General features: G+C 47.6%; 1 protein-coding gene across 1 annotated transcript in view; it reads right to left on the bottom strand.

The window, feature by feature from the left end:
- The window catches only part of DNAJC11 (DnaJ heat shock protein family (Hsp40) member C11), a 55,217-nt gene that overhangs the window by 13,306 nt on the left and 22,400 nt on the right, over positions 1 to 19,511 (bottom strand). The window contains exons 5-6 of the mRNA XM_081923658.1: positions 1,761 to 1,889; positions 49 to 171 (exon numbers count right to left, since the gene is read on the bottom strand). Of these exons, the coding sequence (XP_081779784.1) occupies positions 49 to 171; positions 1,761 to 1,889 (252 nt within the window). The remainder of the gene's footprint in view (positions 1 to 48; positions 172 to 1,760; positions 1,890 to 19,511) is intronic.

The raw sequence follows: 19,511 nt of genomic DNA, 5'->3' as shown, positions 1-19,511 counted from the left end.
AACACAGCAAGAAACAGGGTGGAAACTGAGAGAAACGAGTCCTCTTACCTCTCCCCAGCCTTTGGCAGACGTCACACGCCTCAGAGCCAAGTTCACAGAGCCACCTCCATTCCCGTTCTGCGTTGAGAGGTTTCCCGACAATATCGCAGTGTCTGTGGCCGTCAGTGGAGCCTGCAAGAGAAAGACAGCTGTCTTGTTGCAGCTCATAGCAGTCCTGCACAAATCTACAGCAGGCCTAACTCTCAGTGGCAGGTGTCACCAAAAGCAGACCCAACTGGATGGCACCCCTTTACATTCTCCCATATAAATGAATACTTAAGATCCTGCCTCAACACCAGGGGGCCTCACCTGAGTGGATACAGGGAGAGTGTAACGTAACTCTGTGTGCACTGATGCTCTCTGCACACAGGAGACAAGTTCATGGAGGAGAAAGCTATTGATGGCAAGCCATGACAGCTGTGCTCCACCTCCACACTTAAGAGGCAGCAATGCTTCTGAATACCAGTTGTTAGAAACCACAGGACAGGAGAGTGTTCTTGTGCTCGGTTCCTGCTTGCAGGTTCCCTGCAGGCATTTGGTTGGCCACAATGAGAACTAAACTCTATGCCCCAACACTGTGTGGCCTCATCTACATGGGTAGAATGTGTGGTGCATGGATGCTCTCTGCATGTAGGAGGGGTGGACATACATGCCCAAGACATGGAATCAGATTAACCAGTGAATTTGAGGGCAATCATCTGCTGCAGATATACACTTAGCCAAGACTCGAGGTGTGATGACTCAACCAAACTACTGAATAAGTCCACCATATGCTCTTTTTACACTCAGCCTCCTGGCATTTGACCCCTCTCAGAAACTGCGCTGTTGACTAGTTTTATGAATGCCCCTCCGCCGCTTGCTGTCCTTGGCGTGTCCCTCATCATATTGAAGTTCAACTAACAGTGAGCAGGGGATGCTGACCAAGTGTGCAGAAGAAGCAGAGAAGAGTCTTTGGGCTTCCCCACTACTACTAACAGCGGGACGCAGGTGGCGCTGTGGTCTAAACCACTGAGCCTCTTGGGCTTCCTGTTCAGAAGGTTGGCGGTTCAAATCCGTGCGATGGGGTGAGCTCTCGTTGCTCTGTCCCAGCTTCTGTCAACCTAGCTGTTCAAAAGCAATACCAGTGCAAGTAGATAAATAGGTACTGCTGCGGCGGGAAGGTAAACAGCGTTTCCGTGCGCTCTCTGGTTTCCGTCACGGTGTTCTGTTGCGCCCGAAGCAGTTACGTCATGCTGGCCACAAAAGCTGTCTGTGGACAAACACTGGCTCCCTCAGCCTGAAATGTGAGATGAGCGCCACACCCCATAGTCACCTTTGACTGGACTTAACCATCCAGGGGTCCTTTACCATACCTTTTTTTCTACTACTACTAACACCCTCTGCCTGGGAAACAGCTTTTGAGCAACACACGCAGAGCCTGTGAAGACTCTCTGCTTCCAGAGGTGGGAGGTGTGTGGCATACAAATGGGGTGCCCAAGCACAGCACTTGAGCGCATGAGAGACTCTGACAGCACATGGGCTCAGTCGCAAGTGAACCTTCCCTTCCCCACTTCCTCCAGTGCCATTTCGAAACAGATAATTGCATCCCTGAGCCAGATTTCATTTCCCATTGCTCTGTGCTGAGGTGCCTCATTAACAGAGAAACCCTTTTTAATCTCTCTCTCTCTCTCTCTCTCTCTCTCTCACACACACACACACACACACACACACACGTACTTTACCTCAATGGACTGCGATATGTGCATTTTGTTAATTTCAACATGGGGAAAGCTGCTCCCTGGCACTTCTTCGTACTCCTCATCGTACCGATCAAAGAGGTCAGTGGCGTCTATTCCAACGCTAATTGTCCCCTGGAGAAACAAAGAAACAAGCCCTTGGTGTTAAATGGCATTGTGCTCAGCTGTTTCAGTGCCTTGCTCTCTTCGGCGCCCAGTCTTCTTCTGCCTGGAACAGCAAGAAAAGCCTTTGCTCTGCCATTGCCTTTGCAAGCCCTTCTGAAAACCCACTCCCCTAGAAGAGGAAGAAGAGGAGTTTGGATTTGATATCCCGCTTTATCACTGCCTGAAGGAGTCTCAAAGCGGCTCACAATCTCCTTTCCCTTCCTCCCCCACAACAAACCCTCTGTGGGGTGAGTGAGGCTGAGAGACTTCAGAGAAGCGTGACTGGCCCAAGGTCACCCAGCAGCTGCATGTGGAGGAGCGGGGAAGCGAACCCGGCTCACCAGATTACAAATCCATTGCTCCTATTTTGGCTTAACCTCCCAATGCTCACTTGCAGCTGCAGTTCCTTACATTCATCCCTATCCCTTGTTGGGGAAAACCTTAGTTCGTTATCAGAGACCTTAACGCTGAAAGACATGGGCCTGTTTTAAGCACCTTCAAATGGTCATCCCTGTATTTGTTCACCCCAAGTAAGGGAAGCCTGCTGGATCAGGGTGGTGGCCCATCCAAGTCCAGCATCCTGTTGTCACAATGGCCAATCAGATGCCCCTATGAGAAACCCTGTCTCCTCCTGTGGCTTCCAGAAACTGGCATTCAGAAGCTTCCAGCTGTGGAGGTACAGTATAGCCGTCACAGCCAGTTGCCACTAATAGCCTTATGTATTCGTCCAACCCTCTTTCCAAGGCATCCCAGCTAGTGGCTGTTGCTAACACCTATGGCAGTGAGTTCCGTAGTCTAACCACGTGCCCACCGCTATCTTCTCTGCCAAATCCAGCCTGTAAACTCCAATTAGGAAAGTCTTGCCTCCTTGCTATGTTGCTCTAGAACTGATGGCTCTATAAGGGATAGGAAAGTGCAAGTGACGTTCACTATTACGAATGGATGAGCTGCATGCTCCTGTACCACCATCTATTTCAGAGAGTGGCCTGTGCAGATTAAGAGAAAACCCTGTCCCTCCATCCCATTTTTAAACATCTCAGAAAGACCTGCTCACTCGGATATCTAGGGGGAATCCAGAAAAGCTCAGAGATGGCTGATTTGTGCAGCTGCACCCCTAATGCTGGCGGGCAATCAAAGACTCAATTAGGACCTCAGGATGTAGGCAAGGCCTGGATAAAATTAAACCCTGCACATGGCACCACTGTCAGAATGTGCGCAAGGGAAGACTGATTTGCATCTGACCCTCGAGAGACCAAAAATAAAACAAAATCCGCCTTAAGGCTTTTCTCCCCCACCATGCCAACCACCACCTGCAGAAATACTGCACTACAAAATGGAAGACGGCAACAAGAGGCAAACAGAACCACTTGGAACAGGAAGGGCTGATCTTTATGACAGGTGGGTCTGTTCGCGTGAGCTTGGGAGTCCATTTGGCTTTTCAGCCCTGGAAATCATTTTATGAAGTGATGTATTTTTAAAGCTCTTAGTAAGGGCTGTGGAAAAAACGAAGACAGAACAGTCTCCACTAGCAGGCCTACAACAGGCTTCCTCAACCTCGGCCCTCCAGATGTTTTTGGCCTACAACTCCCATGATCCCTAGCTAGCAGGACCAGTGGTCAGGGATGATGGGAATTATAGTCTCAAAACATCTGGAGGGCCGAGGTTGAGGAAGCCAGGCTTACAATCTAAGAGACACAGTGCAAAACTGAAAGAGGGGGAGAAGGAAGACAAGGCTAGGGGTGAGCAATGAGGCAACCGAGTTTTACTGGTGGTACCAAATTGTTCTGGGACAGAAGGGGAGCCTGTGTTAATGGCGCCTCCACCCCAACCAGCCACTGCACAGAAAGGGTAGTAGGACCCTATCAAAGCATTTTTTGCAGTTTCAAGTCCAGACCTGACCAAAGACATCCGGGACATCTGGCTCAGAACCTCAATACCTTAAGGTCTGCCTCTCCCATACAAACCGACCCAGACCCTGCGCTTGGTGCCCAAGGCCCTTCTCTATGTCCTCCCTCCCAGAAAGGTTCAGAAGGCTGCACAAGAGAGCTGGCCTTTTCTGTGGTGGCTCCCCATCTGTGGAATGTTCTCCACAGAGGCTCACTTGGCACCATCATTAAATGTCTTCAGGTGCCAGGCAAAAACATTCTTCTCTATCCAGGCCTTTGGCCATTAAATATTCTATGGCCTGTTAAAGGGGGGGGGCTGCTACTACAGTTATTTTATTATTATGCTGTCTATTATTATGCTATTTATTATGTTTTCATTATTGTGCTCCGTAAAATGTGTTCTTAAATGTTGTTCACCACCCTGGGATCTTTTGATAAAAGGCGGTTTATCAATTGAATAAATAACAACTTTTCCCCACTGCTTAGGAATGTCCGCCTCCAACAGGGGGCCTTTTAGTGCTGGGAAAAAACCTAAGATGTGCCAACATTTTATTTGCTACATTGCTCCCTGGGAGTGTGCCAGAGCACTTGCAGTGTGGCGCTCCCAAATCCATGCCTCTGAGAAGCAACTGAAGAGGAAAAGGGGAGCTAGGAGGCCACTGAGCCTGAAACCTGCTCTTGGGTGCCAAAGACAATTGATGGGAGTTAAGCAGATGTTTGTTGGAGAGCAGATGATCCAGGGATAAGAGGGATCACTCTGTTTTACCAGGTCTAGAGGCTTTCCCACTGTGCTCCTCTGCGGAGGAGAAAGATGCCAGCCATCTCTTGAGTGCACATCATAATCCTAAGGGAGCACATAATCTCACAGCCGCTTCCAGCTCCCTAAGAGTCTCAGCCTGGGTTTCACTTGCTGTTCTTTTTTAAACTAAGCTAGTATCCAAGTTAAACAAAACTGTAAAGAAACACCAGAAGGAATAGATTGGGATGGTCAAATGGCTGGAGGCAATGGTGCTTTTCTGCCTTGTGTGGACTGCTCTCTGCCGCCCCCCCCCCCCAAACTGGCAAGCCAGAATAAATGATATGAGATAAGAGATGCTTATGCAAAAATAATTGAATTGAACAGAATTCAGCTCTCCTTGGCACCAGCCCCCAGCAAGACTGGCCAATTCTACCCAGAGTGACTTTGCGAGGGGTATGTGAGCCACTTTCCCCTTCAGCTGAAGACGCTCTGGTGATATTTAAATGGGGGAGGGAGAACCAAACCAGGAAGCACACCCCCAAAAAAACTCCAGTAATGAGCAAGCAGAAACGCTCTTGGCTGCTGATTGGGAATGAAGGCTGAAAGCTGCAGTCCCTGCAGAGGGAGAACACAAAGTGAGATGCCATAAATTAAGCCCTGGCGCTTGCCAAACGAGACATGTTTTTCGCTGCCTAAGTCAGTCCTGTCCGCTATTCAGGCCGCTATATACTCAGACGGCTGGTGGAGCTTAGATCCTGATTGGCTTCCCCCCACCCCCAGCCCGCTTGCTCAAGAAATCTCCCTTATGGAGTGGGGTGTGTTTGTGTGTGTGTAAACCTGAGCCTTCAGAAAGTAATTCACTATAAACGCTTTATTTCTTGCCACAAAGGGAGGAAAGGGATAAAAGGAGAGCTCAGAAATCTCTTCTGTGGTTGAGCAAATTCATCACTTTGAAAAGTCTCAGGACTGAGACCATCTTGTTGATACTTTCAAGCTCCTCTGGAAGCCCTTTTCTTGCAGGAACGGGGGCTGGAGAGCAAGGCGAAAAATGCTTCAAATAAATAAGTAACTTCACTCCACACTCATTTGCATGGATGGAAGCGAATTGCTTTAAAATTTGCAATCTACATGCTCCCCCTTCTCTCTGATTTTAATGAGTCTTAGTGGGCTATAGACACCTCCGCAAGGTTGAGTCAACCTTACAACTTGCAAAAAAAAAACCAAACAAACCCCAAACTACATTTCTTTGTGACCTTCAGCAGAAATTTCTCTCTCACCTTGTCCTTATCCAGCTAGGCTGGACCTTCCATTCACACCTGGTGCCCGTGGTGCGAACTATTCCGAATAAGAGACACAGGTTATTTTTTAAAAAGAAAACCAGTGTGGTGTAGTGGCTAGAGTGCTGGACTAGGACTTGGGAGACTGGGGTTCAAATCCCCATTCTGCCACGAAGCTTGCTCATTGACCCTGGGCTAACTCTCTCAGCCTAACCTACCTCACGGGGCTGTTTTGAGGATGAAATGAGGAGAGGGAAAATTGGGTATGCCACCTTGAACTTCCTTGGAGGAAAGACGGGATATAAATGTAATCATCATCATCATCATCACAGGTCAGTGTGGTATAGTGACTAGTGTGGAGACCAAGGTTCAAAATCCCCACTCGGACATGAAGCTCTCTGGGCGACCTTGGGCCATCTCTCAGCCTAACCTACCACAAAGGACTATTGTGAAGATAAAAAGCAGGTACTGTCCTTGGAGGAAAACTAAGATATAAGCATAATAAATAAGATCAGCTGCAAGCCCTGTTTATGCAGGAAAGGCATCTCTCTCTCTCTCGCTCACAAACACACAATTACATTAAATCCCTTTTCTTTTTCTTTCTTTCTTAAAAACAAACCAACCAGAAGAGTTGGGCTTTTTTTCTCAAAGGAAGACCTGCTTCACCCACCCATTCCCACAGCTCTTTTTCCAACCCAGATGAGAGAAAAGACCCACAGATACGTCCACAAGTTGGTCTGAAATGAAAAAAAGAACCAGCTCCCTCCCCAAATGATTAAAAAATCTCCATGCTTGGTCTTCTGGAACCAATTCTCACTCACTGCAGGCTTCCTGGGAAATGGCTATTATCAAGCCTTCCCATGGCCTAGGGTGCTGGCACAGTTTAAGTGTCTCAGCAGCAGGAATGTTCATAGATATTCTGCAATACCTCCAGCAGTGGAGTCAGTAGCGAGGAAGTGCTAATTTCAATCCACAGAAGCCAGGGTTCAAACCACCCAATTTTACAGGGGTTTCTGAAAGCTGAAGCATGTTTTTACTTCAGTATTTCTCTCCAGTTGTGTTTCTTTGATTTGGAGGCTAATAACAATAATAATAATAATAATAATAATAATAATAATAATAATAATAATAATAATAATAAACACTACTGTTTCCCTGCACACCCAGATAATCTGTATGGGTATATTAGATATCTCATTAATCTCTCATTGGCCAAAAAATTGTCCAACATGGCTTTGACTTTGCAGAGTTAACATAGATTATTATTTGCTTTAACCCAAGCTTGACCTCACACTGTTTGACTAGGTTCAAAGACCAGCAAGGAGGGTGGCTGCTTTTTGCCCAGCATTTGTGGGTGAAATAGATGGCTGCTTGTTGCTCCTCAGAGAAACAGCACAAGTCCTCCAGGATTGAACAACCTTCAACAACAAATCTGAACGAAAGCATAAAAAGTCCCGCTGATCTCATTCTACCAGCTCCTCTGGGACAAGTAGGTGGCAGGCTGTTTTTTAAGCCCTCCTTTATTTGCTTGCCTTTCTCCATAAGGATGCCTTTTGCCAGCTACCGGCCGGGCAAGCCCGTCTAAGGGAGGTGCAGCTGGTGAGGTCACTTGTCAGAGCCCATGCTGCACTGGCAAGGGAATCTGGCTTAAATGGAAGGAATTGGTGGGTGGGGGTCAGAATAGCAGATGGTAGGTGGTTAAATATAGCACCCGGAAGATGAGAACACACCTCCTGTCACTGTATGAGATACCAGGGGGTGGGGGCCTGGCTCTTGCTAGCCACTCCAAATAGAGCAAACTTAAATCCCAAACTGGGGGTTGGGGAAGAAATGTGGGGGGATGAGACAGGGGGTAGTGGTGAGGAATTATGGACCAGCAATGGGAAAACAAACCATGAAAGATAACTAGCCTGGCATAGCTCCTGCAGAATACATTAACTCTCTATGGAACACTGAAGTGCCAACCTGAAGCAAGACAAGTGCAGGTATAGTTACCTAGAGCTATATATAAAAAAACAAACCCCAGGTCACCAGAGTGAGATGCATTTCCTTTAACCTATCTCTTGCACCATGAGTGCATGCACACAGGATTCAGAATCCCTCTGGTTCAGAATCTAAAGGACTCCAGAAAGACTTGGAACCAGCGTCTCGTTTTACAGGTAATAATAATAATAATAATAATAATAATTTATTATTTATACCCAGCCACTCTGGGCGGCTTCCAAAAATATATATTAAAATACTGTACTACATCAAACATTAAAAGCCTCCCTAAACAGGTTGCTGTAGACTGAAAAATGCCAGCACAAGAACTACAAACTTCGTAAGTGAGTAAAGCAATTTATTATGCCAAAGGAAGGAGATCATTCCAGGGTGGCAAATGGTGAGGCGTCCTTTCTGTGCTGAAGGGGGAAGACGCCCAGATACTTTCAAGCAATGTAATGTATGCAGTAAATGGGCTTCTCATGCCCTGGACATCCCTCAAGCTAAACAACCGTTCGATTGGAATACATGCACTACAGCAAAGAGACTGCCTTTAGCACATTAGAAATGCTGGCTTCCAAAGCATAAAGTTGTCCAGCGCAGCAGGTCTGGGGTAGTCGGGAGAAAGGTGGGCATCTTGCCATTTGGCTTGGTGAATTATCTCTCTTCAGGTGTGCTGGCGGCCATGGGCTCTACACTTCCCCAGCCTCAAGAAAGCCAGAAAGCACACCCCATGGCCATCAAAGGCATTTTCAAGAGACACAGGCTTTGAGATCATAACCCAAAGGTAAGGTCTTTACTGTGATCAGCGTCCCACCCATCGAAAAACCGAACAGTAAATATTTTCAAATAAGACTGCTTGCTATAGTTTTCAGAAGTTTTGTTCTAATGACAATTTCTTTAAAAAACAAACCTTTTTACAAAGAACACAGATTTCAAACATGAAACAACTGGTTTCTATGTGTTTTCTCTCCCTCTGTAGAATACAAGACGACAGTCAAGCAACCCAGACAAGCCCTGGTTAGGGATAAAGTGGAAGGCCACAGACCAGGCTAATCGTGGAGGAAAGTCAAGAAAGAACCAGACAGCTAGGGCTGAAACACAGGCAGAGAGGGGGACAGTCCTTGCTCCAAGGTCACAGACGTACAGCAGAGACATGCTGGAGAGAGGCGGCAGCGGCAGCAGTGGCTGGGTTGGTGGAGGAAAAATCAAAGCAGAAAGAAAGCAGCCCTAAATTAAACACATTATTCCTCAAGGGCCAAGAGCAGGGTAATTATGAGCAGAGTGATGAAATTGGAGGACCCTAAGCTTAGGCTACAGCAACTCCACACCAGGTTTAGCCATATGGTCTAAATTAAAAGCAAAATTAGGTATCTTCTTAAGTGAAATATTGTCAGAATAGGCAAGGGTTTGTGGTTTGTGAATCACCATGGGGTCCATTCAGGTGGCCTGTGGCATGTCTGTGGATGTGTGGGGTGAAGACAGGTGGTGCCACATTCATCACATTAAATATCCATATTGATTTTAACTGTATTTTCATTGCTTCTTTTATTTCTTACAATGCATTTTATTGTGCTACCATGTGAATTCTATGGAATACAATAAAATGCAACATGTAATAAACAAAAGGAGAAATAAAAATACACTTAAATACTGTACAGCATCTAGCACAGCACATTGCAATCAATGCAGCACGCAGAAAAGACATTAAGTGGACTGCCAAGATGCTTGGCGATGTTCAAGAGGAGGTTTGTGGGAGGCAAGAGCAGGGGGGAGCTTGGGGGACTCCTGAAATAAGCTAAATCCAGGAAGCAGAGGGAGCTGGCTATGGTAGCTGCACTTATATCCTAATGACTAACTTGTACCACTAATTCCAGCGGGGGCTTAACCTGCGTCCCAGCCCAATATCTAATTATACATGGAGGAACCAGTTTGGAACATAGGATGCTGTCACATTCTGTCACCCTTCAGAATGACCAGTCAACCGGTCTTGGGGCAATACAATGCATAGGAACATAGGATGTTGCCTTACACTGAGTCAGACCACTGGCCCACCTGGATAGCTCAGTTGGTTAGAGCATGCTGCTGAAAACGCCAAGGTTTCAGGTTCGATCCCTGTATGGGACGACTGCATATTCCTGCATTACAGGGGTTGGGCTAGATCAGGGGTCTGCAACCTTTAAGACAAAAAGAGCCACTTGGACCCGTTTCCGAAGGAAAAAAAACTGGGAGCTGCAAAACTCGTCATTATAAAAATAACTTTTTTGTCACTTTTTTATTATTTCTTTGTTTGACCCCTCAGAATTACTCCTCCTCATAGAAATAAACGTTAAATTAACAAGTTACCTTTGTGTGTGTGTGTGTTCTTCACTCCCCTTCAAAACAGTGACCAGTGTACATGCCCCCTTTCAATGCAGTGACCAGCGTACATGCCCCTTACAATGTAGCGGGCGGGTGGGAAGGTGACATCGGGACGGTGCGTGACTAACGCACACACCGCCCCCATGCGACATCACAGCCAGTACAGCGCCCGCCACAGTGGGGAGTGTCGGGGCGCACAATGCGCCTCCTCCCCTCGTTAGTATCCGCCCCAGAGCCGCAGCAAAGGTGTAAAAGAGCCACATGCGGCTCCGGAGCCGCGGGTTGTTGACCCCTGGGCTAGATAATCCTCAGAGTTCCTTCCAACTCTATGTTTCTATAAATCAGCATTGTCTATTGTAGACATCAGGCTTGAGAGATCTAGTGTGTTTCACCTGGTACAAAAGATAAACATCTTTCAGAGCCCAAGAATTTATTTTGGGCTCCAAAACTGAACAGAGCTCACAGGTTTTCCTCTCCTGGAAACTGCCCCCCTTTTATATTTTCTTTTGTTAGAGTTTCCTGAAGTCAGTTTTGTTGGTATTGCTGAACAACCGAGAATCAGAAATCCTTGCTGATTTACTTCACAGCACCCAGATACCCACCAGTAGATCCTCATCCATCTTCTGGCCACCCCTGATCTATACTGACTGGTAGCTGTTCTCCAGGGGTTCAGGCAGGAGTCCCTCCCAGCCCTTCCTGGAGAAGCCAGGGATTGAATTTGGGACCTTCTGTATGCAAAACCTTGTGCTCTGCTCCTGAGCCATGGCGCTTGGATCACAACTGGTTCCCAAGGATCACCCCCCTCTTTATTGCCCAAAATACACAAGAGAATTTCTACCATGGCTAAAGGCAATTTCATACATGCATGTTGATCATTTGATGACTGCCAAATTATTGGGGGGGGGGGGAGAGAGACACGGACTGATGGCTTGCCTGAGAGAATGGGCTGCCTTGCATTGCCTCCTACCATTTCAAAAGCACTGCTTTTCAAGAGTCGGTTCACACATCCAGTTGTGAGTCATCCAGCGACAAAAGGAGCCTGCCTCAACTAGCAGAACAGAACCCACGGCTGCAACCCAGAGAGAGGCTGAAAAGCATGCAAAGGCACACACAATTAATTTCTGCAGGACAGAGCCTGATGGAGCGCAGCCAGCAAGCAACACCAGAGAGGCGCCTCTGGGAAACTTAATTCAGGAGAAGAACATCTTCCTGCTAAACTAAATCCACCATTCATGGCAAAGGTGATATGAGAAAGGCAGGTCAAGGCATATTTTTCACACCGATATAGAACAAGGTCACTGTGCAATCTTCTGCCGCTTCGAGGTGACAGTCGAAGACGTGCTTTCAGAATCCCCAGGCCAACCTTTCTGAGTGCACCCTGCAATCTTATTTTAGAATTCTCTCTTTCGGGAAATATAGCTCTGCTCGTCACAACTCCCCTTTCATTTGCACCAGCCTGAAACTGAGAATGTGTGGTGTTACACAAGACGGGTCCTGGCACACGAGGAGGAGAGAGAGGCTGCGCTTGCATCCAGAATATAACACGGGCTGCCGACGGCATACCACTGAGCATAACTCTGCTCACAGAAGCATGGAGTGGAAATAAACAAGGTTGCAATAGCCGCCTTTTTGCCGAGTGGAGATGCTCACAGCTGTGCAACCACAATGAGCTGTGTGCAAGTGTTAGAGGCTTTCAGAACCTCATGGGATTTTTGGCAACGGCCGCTCTAGGGAAAAGGAGGAGGACACAGTCCAATGCTCAGATGACACCCTCAGCCACTTTGTGGCATTTCAAGAAGAAACCATTTGAGCTACTGATGCAAATGGGGCCAGAGAGCGTGAAACTGAATTCATGTACTCTGCTGTTGCTCTCCTCTTCTCATTTTAAATGCCAGGCATGGAAGCATCTGTACTGAAGAAGGCCAAATGAACTACAAACTCAAACAAGTGGCCACACGATCCCTTGATCATCAGGGCATGGCAGGCGATCTGCAACCCATCCCAGATATTTAACAATTACAGTGTTTTGCTTTTCTTTTGCTCATGCGCTTCATTTATGCTGTGCTCCCCCTCCCACCTGAGAACGCCTCAGGAGGTTCCCAGGTGCCTCCCCATTTAGATGCTGATGAGACTCAGAATGGCTGGGCTTCCACGCTGCTTCTGCTGCATCATCAAAGATCTTCAGGCCATTTTCTAATAAAAAGAGCTGCCAGCAACCAGTGTTTCACAAGGACCATATTTTGAACTGGGATAAGGGACAAGAGACCTGCAGCTTTGGCTCTGACCCACCTTTGGCTCCAACCCATTCCTGAATTGCAGGAGGTTGGACTAGACGGCCCTTTGGGTCCCTTCCAACCCTATAATTCTATGATTCCCACTAGAGCAGTCTTTGGTGTTCTCCAGATGTTGCTGGAGTCCAGCTACTATAATCCCTTACCACTTGCTGGGGTTGATGGGAATTGTAGTCCAAACAGCACCAGGAGGACTCCAGGTTTACATCTGGAACACTCCTATTTCCATGTACTGGGGTGGGGAGGGGTGCAAGATCCTGTGGCCTCAAGGTATTTCACCAGCTGAGATGGAGCTGCCCTATGCCTGGTAAAAGTGAAGGTGAAGGTGAAGGTACCCCTGCCCGTACGGGCCAGTCTTGACAGACTCTGGGGTTGTGCGCCCATCTCACTTAAGAGGCCAGGGGCCAGCGCTGTCCGGAGACACTTCCGGGTCACGTGGCCAGCGTGACATCGCTGCTCTGGCGAGCCAGAGCTGCACACGGAAACGCCGTTTACCTTCCCGCTGGTAAGCGGTCCCTATTTATCTACTTGCACCCGGAGGTGCTTTCGAACTGCTAGGTTGGCAGGCGCTGGGACCGAGCAGCGGGAGCGCACCCCGCCGCAGGGATTCGAACCGCCGACTTTTCGATCGGCAAGTCCTAGGCGCTGAGGCTTTAACCCACAGCGCCACCTGCGTAATAATAATAGTAGTAATAATTGCAAAAACGACTAGTTTCCTCCCCCATAGCCTGACCCTCCAAAGGCACCACCTCAGCTCATCCCTTAGCAAAGCTGTGCCACTTCTGCACACGGCTGCTACCTGCAGCCCACAAAAACTGCTGTGGGAAACCCCCACCTACGGTCATCAAGCCAAATGGAGAACAGGCACAAACCACTGGACAGCCTGCAAGCCCCCCACCTTCTCAGATGTCGGCTGTGATGCTCCTGCTCCTGCAAAGGGAGGCAGAAGTAACCTTCCTCTCGTATGCTGGAATTACCATTCTACTCACAGCAGGTCACTGACATCCTTCAACCCTCCAGTGCAGTGTCTTGAAACAGAGAAAGAAAAAGCCAGCAGAAAAAGAAAGAAAAAAACACACGACCAGACAACTTGCAGCCTGCCAAGCTGCCCGCATCTGCTTATTGCTCCCTATTTCTGGTTAGAAATGCTTACTTATTTGAAGCCCATTTTATAGAACTAATAAACCGTCGGAAATTTTAAAATAACTCGCGTTCTTGTATGAAACGATCACAGCTGTGCTACCTAATTCCACAGGACGCTGCCTGGAGAGACATTTCCATAGAATGCCAATAAGCAATTGCTGTAAACACCCAGATGGCTGATTTTTATCACCGGATGCAGAGGCTTCGGCTCACAATGCGGCTCTCCTCTTTATCGCTCAACAGCCGCGGCAAAACGCAGCCGCCTCCTCACTGGAAATGTCAGGCTCCTGAAGTCAAGGGGAAGGAGTCCAGGGTGACAAGTGCCGCCCCTCACTTGCTCACCTACCCCCTTCCCTGGACTGTCCTCTCCCCACAAAGTCCCATGACCCAGTCCCAGGGAGAATGGAAATTACAAAACATCTAGGCTTTCATGTGCCATGACCCTATATATGTGTAAACTGCTGCATGGGGTGAACGAGATGATCGTTGTGGGATCCTTTCAACTTTACAATTCTGTGATTCTATGGAAGAGACAGTAGGAGCAGGTAAGAGTGCACAGGGCTGAAAAGAAAAACAAAACAGGCCAAGATGGGTCCCTTTTGGCAATGCACTAAACTCTTTGTTGCCATTCCAGACATACAGGGCTTATACCAAGGAGATGCAGGGACAGGATAACATCTCTGCCTTTGTGCACAGAACACCAGGGCCATGAGAGCTTTGCAACATCAAACCTCAAGCTTGGGTTGCATGCCCTACTATCCACCCCACCCCACCCGCAAATCTCCATGAAATGGGTTCAAAGTAGGTGTGAAGGAGAGGCAACTGACCTCGGCAAAGCAGGATGATACACAAGGAGTCGCTTCCAAGAGACACCCACCCCAACCTCTCATGTCCATTTTAATATGTAATTCAGAAACATGGAAAGCGAGTAGAATGTTTGGTTGAGGCAAGGAAGCCGGGACTTCTCTGCACCTGCCTGTCTGCTTCATCCTGCCCTCTCTCCCTCACACAAACTCTTGTCTTTCAGCTTCCACTTATCTCCACGGCCTCAGGCAGCCAACTCCCATATCCCAAGAGGAGGTGTATTTGGCAGAGTGCACTGGGACCACTTCCCCCTCAAAACAACAACCACCACCACCAACAACAACAACAACAAGAAGTGGTGAGTCTCCATTAAATAGTTGGTAAGGTACTATGCCATTTTGGAGCATTTATAACCAGGCATAGTACTAAAGGCAAAAACACACACACATCACACCCATATATTATGAGGATTACTGTTTAACATGCTTATATGCCGCTTTTTGTCAGAAGTGGCCTCAAAGTAGTTTACAAAATAAAAATAAATAAATAATATTGTAAATCACATAATACAGTTAAGATAACAGTGAAATATCAGCAGCACCCACATCAAGAATAAAACCACAGTATTAAGCCACACATGTGACCTGCACATGGCTGGTTCCTGACCCCTGACCCCAACTTCACAAAAGAGCCTGTATGCAAGAAAAAGGGAGGAATGCACCCAGCTTGGCAGTTCCGCGGCTGCGTTCCTTTCAATTGTTCTCGTGCCTCGGCAGAGCCTGGTGGATTGCTCCCTTAACAGTTTTAATTTAATTTTCCAGCGATAACACTGTTGGAGCAGAAGAGAGAAAGGCTGCCATAAAAGAAAAGAATTAAATTATATACTGTAAAACGGTTTGCATCCCCGGGGAGCGAGCAGGGAACAAAGAGTTGTTTGGAAGAAAGAGAGATGTCGATAGATAAACCTTTGTGTTCTTAGAACGAGTAGCCTCTCATTACCATTGCTATGCTGTGGACACAGGAAGGGAAAAAAATATTTAAACCTGGGCCTTGAGGAAGGTTTGGAGGCCATGAGGCAGGCCATTGGGGCTGATGGAAGCACAATCATGTTGGTGGCAACTGATGGGATTCCCAGTCTAAAACCATCTAGAAGGCACCAGGCTGATGACGGCCAATATCAGCTTTGCCCACATCAGCTAAACTATAGTGTTAAGAGGACAAGCCTCCGGTTCACAGAGACTTCATCTACTTCTACTAACTACGTCCTGGTTTGATCAAACCACAGTTTCTTGCTACATCTGAAACAATTTTTTGAAACTGTCCTCCAAACCAGAATGCAAACTGTGGTTTGAAGCTGGCTGGGCCACCTTGCTCAGGAGACAAGCACAAATCTTGCTCCCTGGTGAAGCTGGAATGTGCAGCTAGAGTCTGATCGTACCAGAAAGCAGCAGAAGCTGAACGCTCATGAGGAGGAGGGGAGGGGAAGAGCATGCTCATTGGGCTTGCCCCCAAAGCACCATGGTTTGGCTGAATTGAACTGTTGCTTTGGTTAAATGTTTGCTTGCAGTCTGATGCTGACCTCAGCAGACGCAAGTCAAAAGGTACCCTGGACAGCTCCTTGAGTTCTGCATGAGAGCAGAGCTTCAGGTGCAGTTAATTCTCAACCTGCAGCTTTGTTCCTTCTTCACTTAGAACAGGCACCCCCAAACTCGGCCCTTCAGATGTTTTGGGGCTACAATTCCCATCATCCCTGACCACTGGTCCTGTTAGCTAGTGATGATGGGAGTTGTAGTCCCAAAACATCTGGAGGGCTGAGTTTGGGGATGCCTGACTTAGAGGTACTCTTTTTGCTGAAAGGGCACCAGCCTCTCTCTTCCAGTGGTCATTTACTCCAGTAGAGAGGAACCTGCTTGGAACCTGAGACAAGTAAGGCCCCTTGCTCTCTACAAACCCTGGACCCTAAAATATGGTTTGGGACTCATGCACTAGTGCAGCCCATCAAAGGTGCCTCCTATTTAGTTGCAGAGTTAAAACCAGACACTTGCAGAGCACACCACCTGGTGAATTAGATGCCCTCGGGCCTTTCACCCTTCTACAATTCTACATAAGAGTTTAAGAATATGATAAATGTGGGAAAGTAAGGAGTTTTCAGCTACCTGGGAATCTCAGCTTGTATCGTAAGAAAAGGAAATTGCAATGACAGCTTGGGAAACAAGGGGGAACTGCCTGCTAAAACCTCAAAAGCCAGTGGGGTAGAGGCCAAAGGTGGTCCCCAGGGATTCCAGCCGAGACTTCATTGTTTTTGGATACACTACCAGAAACCAATATGCAAAATTAAGTGGAGTGATTTATGTGGGTCACAGAATCCAAAATTTGGGGTCAACAGCACACAGGTTACTTTTTACTTGTTCGATGTTTAACCCATCTTCAACACCCAAGGGAGAGAGAGCACAAGGAGGAAAAGAAAAAACAAGGGTATGTTGCAGTGTCTAAAATCACAGAGTCACTGCCAGCAGCTGCCTGCTCCATGGTTCAGAATGCCAGGGGGGAAAGGGCACATGTGTGACACTGGCAAAAATGCACTTCAGGTTCTTTGGGGCAGGGATCATCCAGGAAAAGTGAAACCATGAACAGGTCCCAATACTAGCAGTTGCCTTGCAGTTTACCCAAATATGATGGTCCCAGCATTAGCTTTTTCTCCTCCTCTGACTGGTTGCTTTGCTACAGGGCACAGGCAGTGGGAGTCTTTACCAGACTTGCTACCCAGAGCCATCTAACCCAAGCCCTTCTGCATCCAAAGCATGTGTCCTTCCACTGAACTATGGTCGCTCCCTGAGGACAGAGTACCTTTCCAAGGATGCCAGCTTCCAACCAAGGAGTGCTGTCTTCCTCTATTTACAGAAGAGAAGGTGTGCTCATTCATATTGGCCAGAAAAAAATGCTCCCTGCATGTGATTTATACCACTTGAGAGGGGTGGGGCCGGAGATAAAAGGACAAGCATATCCAGCTCAGCCAAGGATGAAGAAAAGTTGCCAAAAACAGTAGGGCAAGAATTCCTCTGCAAAGGTCCCACCTCCATCAGCCACACCCAGGGTAGATCTGAACACCCTACTGTCAGTCTTGACGTCGGATTCCTTAGGCCCAAAAGAAAATGGCCTTTAGGCCGCCCTAGAACCAGACAGCCTCTTTGCTCTGCAAGTTCTGGGTGCTAAGATAAGGCATAGAAACTTCTATTGGACAGCAACAATGGAGCAGGTTTGGAAGTGCTTTTAAGTACCTAATAGGGAAAACAACCCGACACATCATTTTAGTGTACACAAAAACGATGCACGAAGTTCATAACCAATTCACCACACCACAACTGGAGTTAAAAAAAATAAAAATAAAAGAGCAGAACGCTTACGACAATGATGGATATAAAGCACCAGCTGTTCAGGGGGGAAGAGGGGGGCAGATAATGAAAAGGAAAGGAAAGCCACATCTGAAAGACACTTTTTATTTGGGCAAGCTTTTAGCCGCAGGGAATCCGCATTGGTGTTGTGTTATTTCAGCTGCGTGTTTATATCTGCAATATATTTGGCATTTTATACAACTGTTATCTTTTAGGATGCTGTACAATGCTCAGACTTGAAGATACGACCAAATATGAATATAAAAATACATTCCATAGTTTGAGAGAAGACTTTGAAGAGAGGAAATGCCGCTGTGTTCATCAGCCCAGACTGACTTCACCCGCCTGAGAAAGCTCAGGCATCTTTGCACCAGGCCACTGTCCAAAACATGTGACAATCGTTTAAAAAGCCAGGCAGTTACGGATCTGTAGCCATCCTGATCCAAGGAGGCTCAAGGTAAAGCTCAGCCCAGGGGCTTTAGAAGGTTAGAGATGTTTGGGACCGATTTGAGTCTTAATGCTGGAGTGCTTCAAGACACATTAGTGCACCTAGATGCTGCAACTAATTGCGAGCACAGAGCTGGGAGGCTAGATCAAGGAATCTGGGCCTTGAAACAAGGACATATCAGGGACAGAGACTAGATCCGGCTCAGTGAACCATTGTGGGCCTGGAAGCCTGACTCTCTGCTCTTCCTTGGCCAACATAGGAATTTCTTCATGCCTGCTGCATACCACAATCCAGCTCATGCCACTGGACTTTGAAGTCCTGAACCAAAAACTGCATGCCCCCCGCTGTCTCAATAGTTCCAACCATGACCCTACATACCACAATAAGGACTGGGGTGATGGGGATGCAAGCCCCAGCTCTGTACCACACACACTCCACTACTGTCTATTCTAATTAGCAGCAGCCTTCCAGAGCTCTGGTGTGTTCTGCTGAAGATGCTAGGGAATGAATTTGGGGCCTCTGGCATAGAAAGCAGGTCCTCCGTCACCAAGCTAAGTGCCATCCAAGACCCAGTTAAGCCAGTATGCCAAGAGACTGGGCGCACTGGCCCAAGGGATGCAGCTGCAGCTCTGCAGCATGTGACTAGGGGCTGCATTTGGCCCGGGTCAGAGGGAAGAGCGAGAAGATTGGCAGATGGCTGTAAGTAGGAGTTTTACAAACCAACACTACACCTACACAAATCCATGGCACACCTGGGAAAGGGACTCCCTGCATTGCTGCTTCTGGCTGACGTTTTGACAGCTTTAAAATACACAAGCCTGAAACACGAAAGGGCCTGGGTTTATTGGTTCTTGAGCTGGGAGCAGCTTCATCGATGACGGCCGTTTGCCTGAGAGCATGATTAAGTTATTTCGAAAACGGGCCCTCGCTGTGCCTCTGGAGAGATTCCAAACTTTCTGCACTTGTTTTGAAATTTTGAGTTGCTGCTGGAAGGTTCCTGTGACTTGGCACTGCCGGGTACTTCTCCTGCTTTGACACCTCCCAGCTCAACTTGGGGGGCATCCTGGGCTGCAACATTGCTGCAGAGCAGCAGGCAGTGAAGAATGCTGATCCAAGAACCATGAGGTTTCACTCAAAAGCTCTCAATGCAAGTGCATCATTCTGTCCTCCACCCTTAATGCCCAACCATTCCTGCCTGTTGCCTCTATTCTTCCAGCTCTGCCCTTCTTCATACAGTTCTGGCTCCTACACCTGAAACTCCACCCCTC

This window comes from Podarcis melisellensis, assembly GCF_964234715.1.
Source record: "Podarcis melisellensis genome assembly, chromosome: 8".
NCBI lineage: Eukaryota > Metazoa > Chordata > Lepidosauria > Squamata > Lacertidae > Podarcis > Podarcis melisellensis.
The sequence above is the reverse complement of the archived record's forward strand: the minus strand, read 5'-3'. Positions and strand labels throughout refer to the sequence as shown.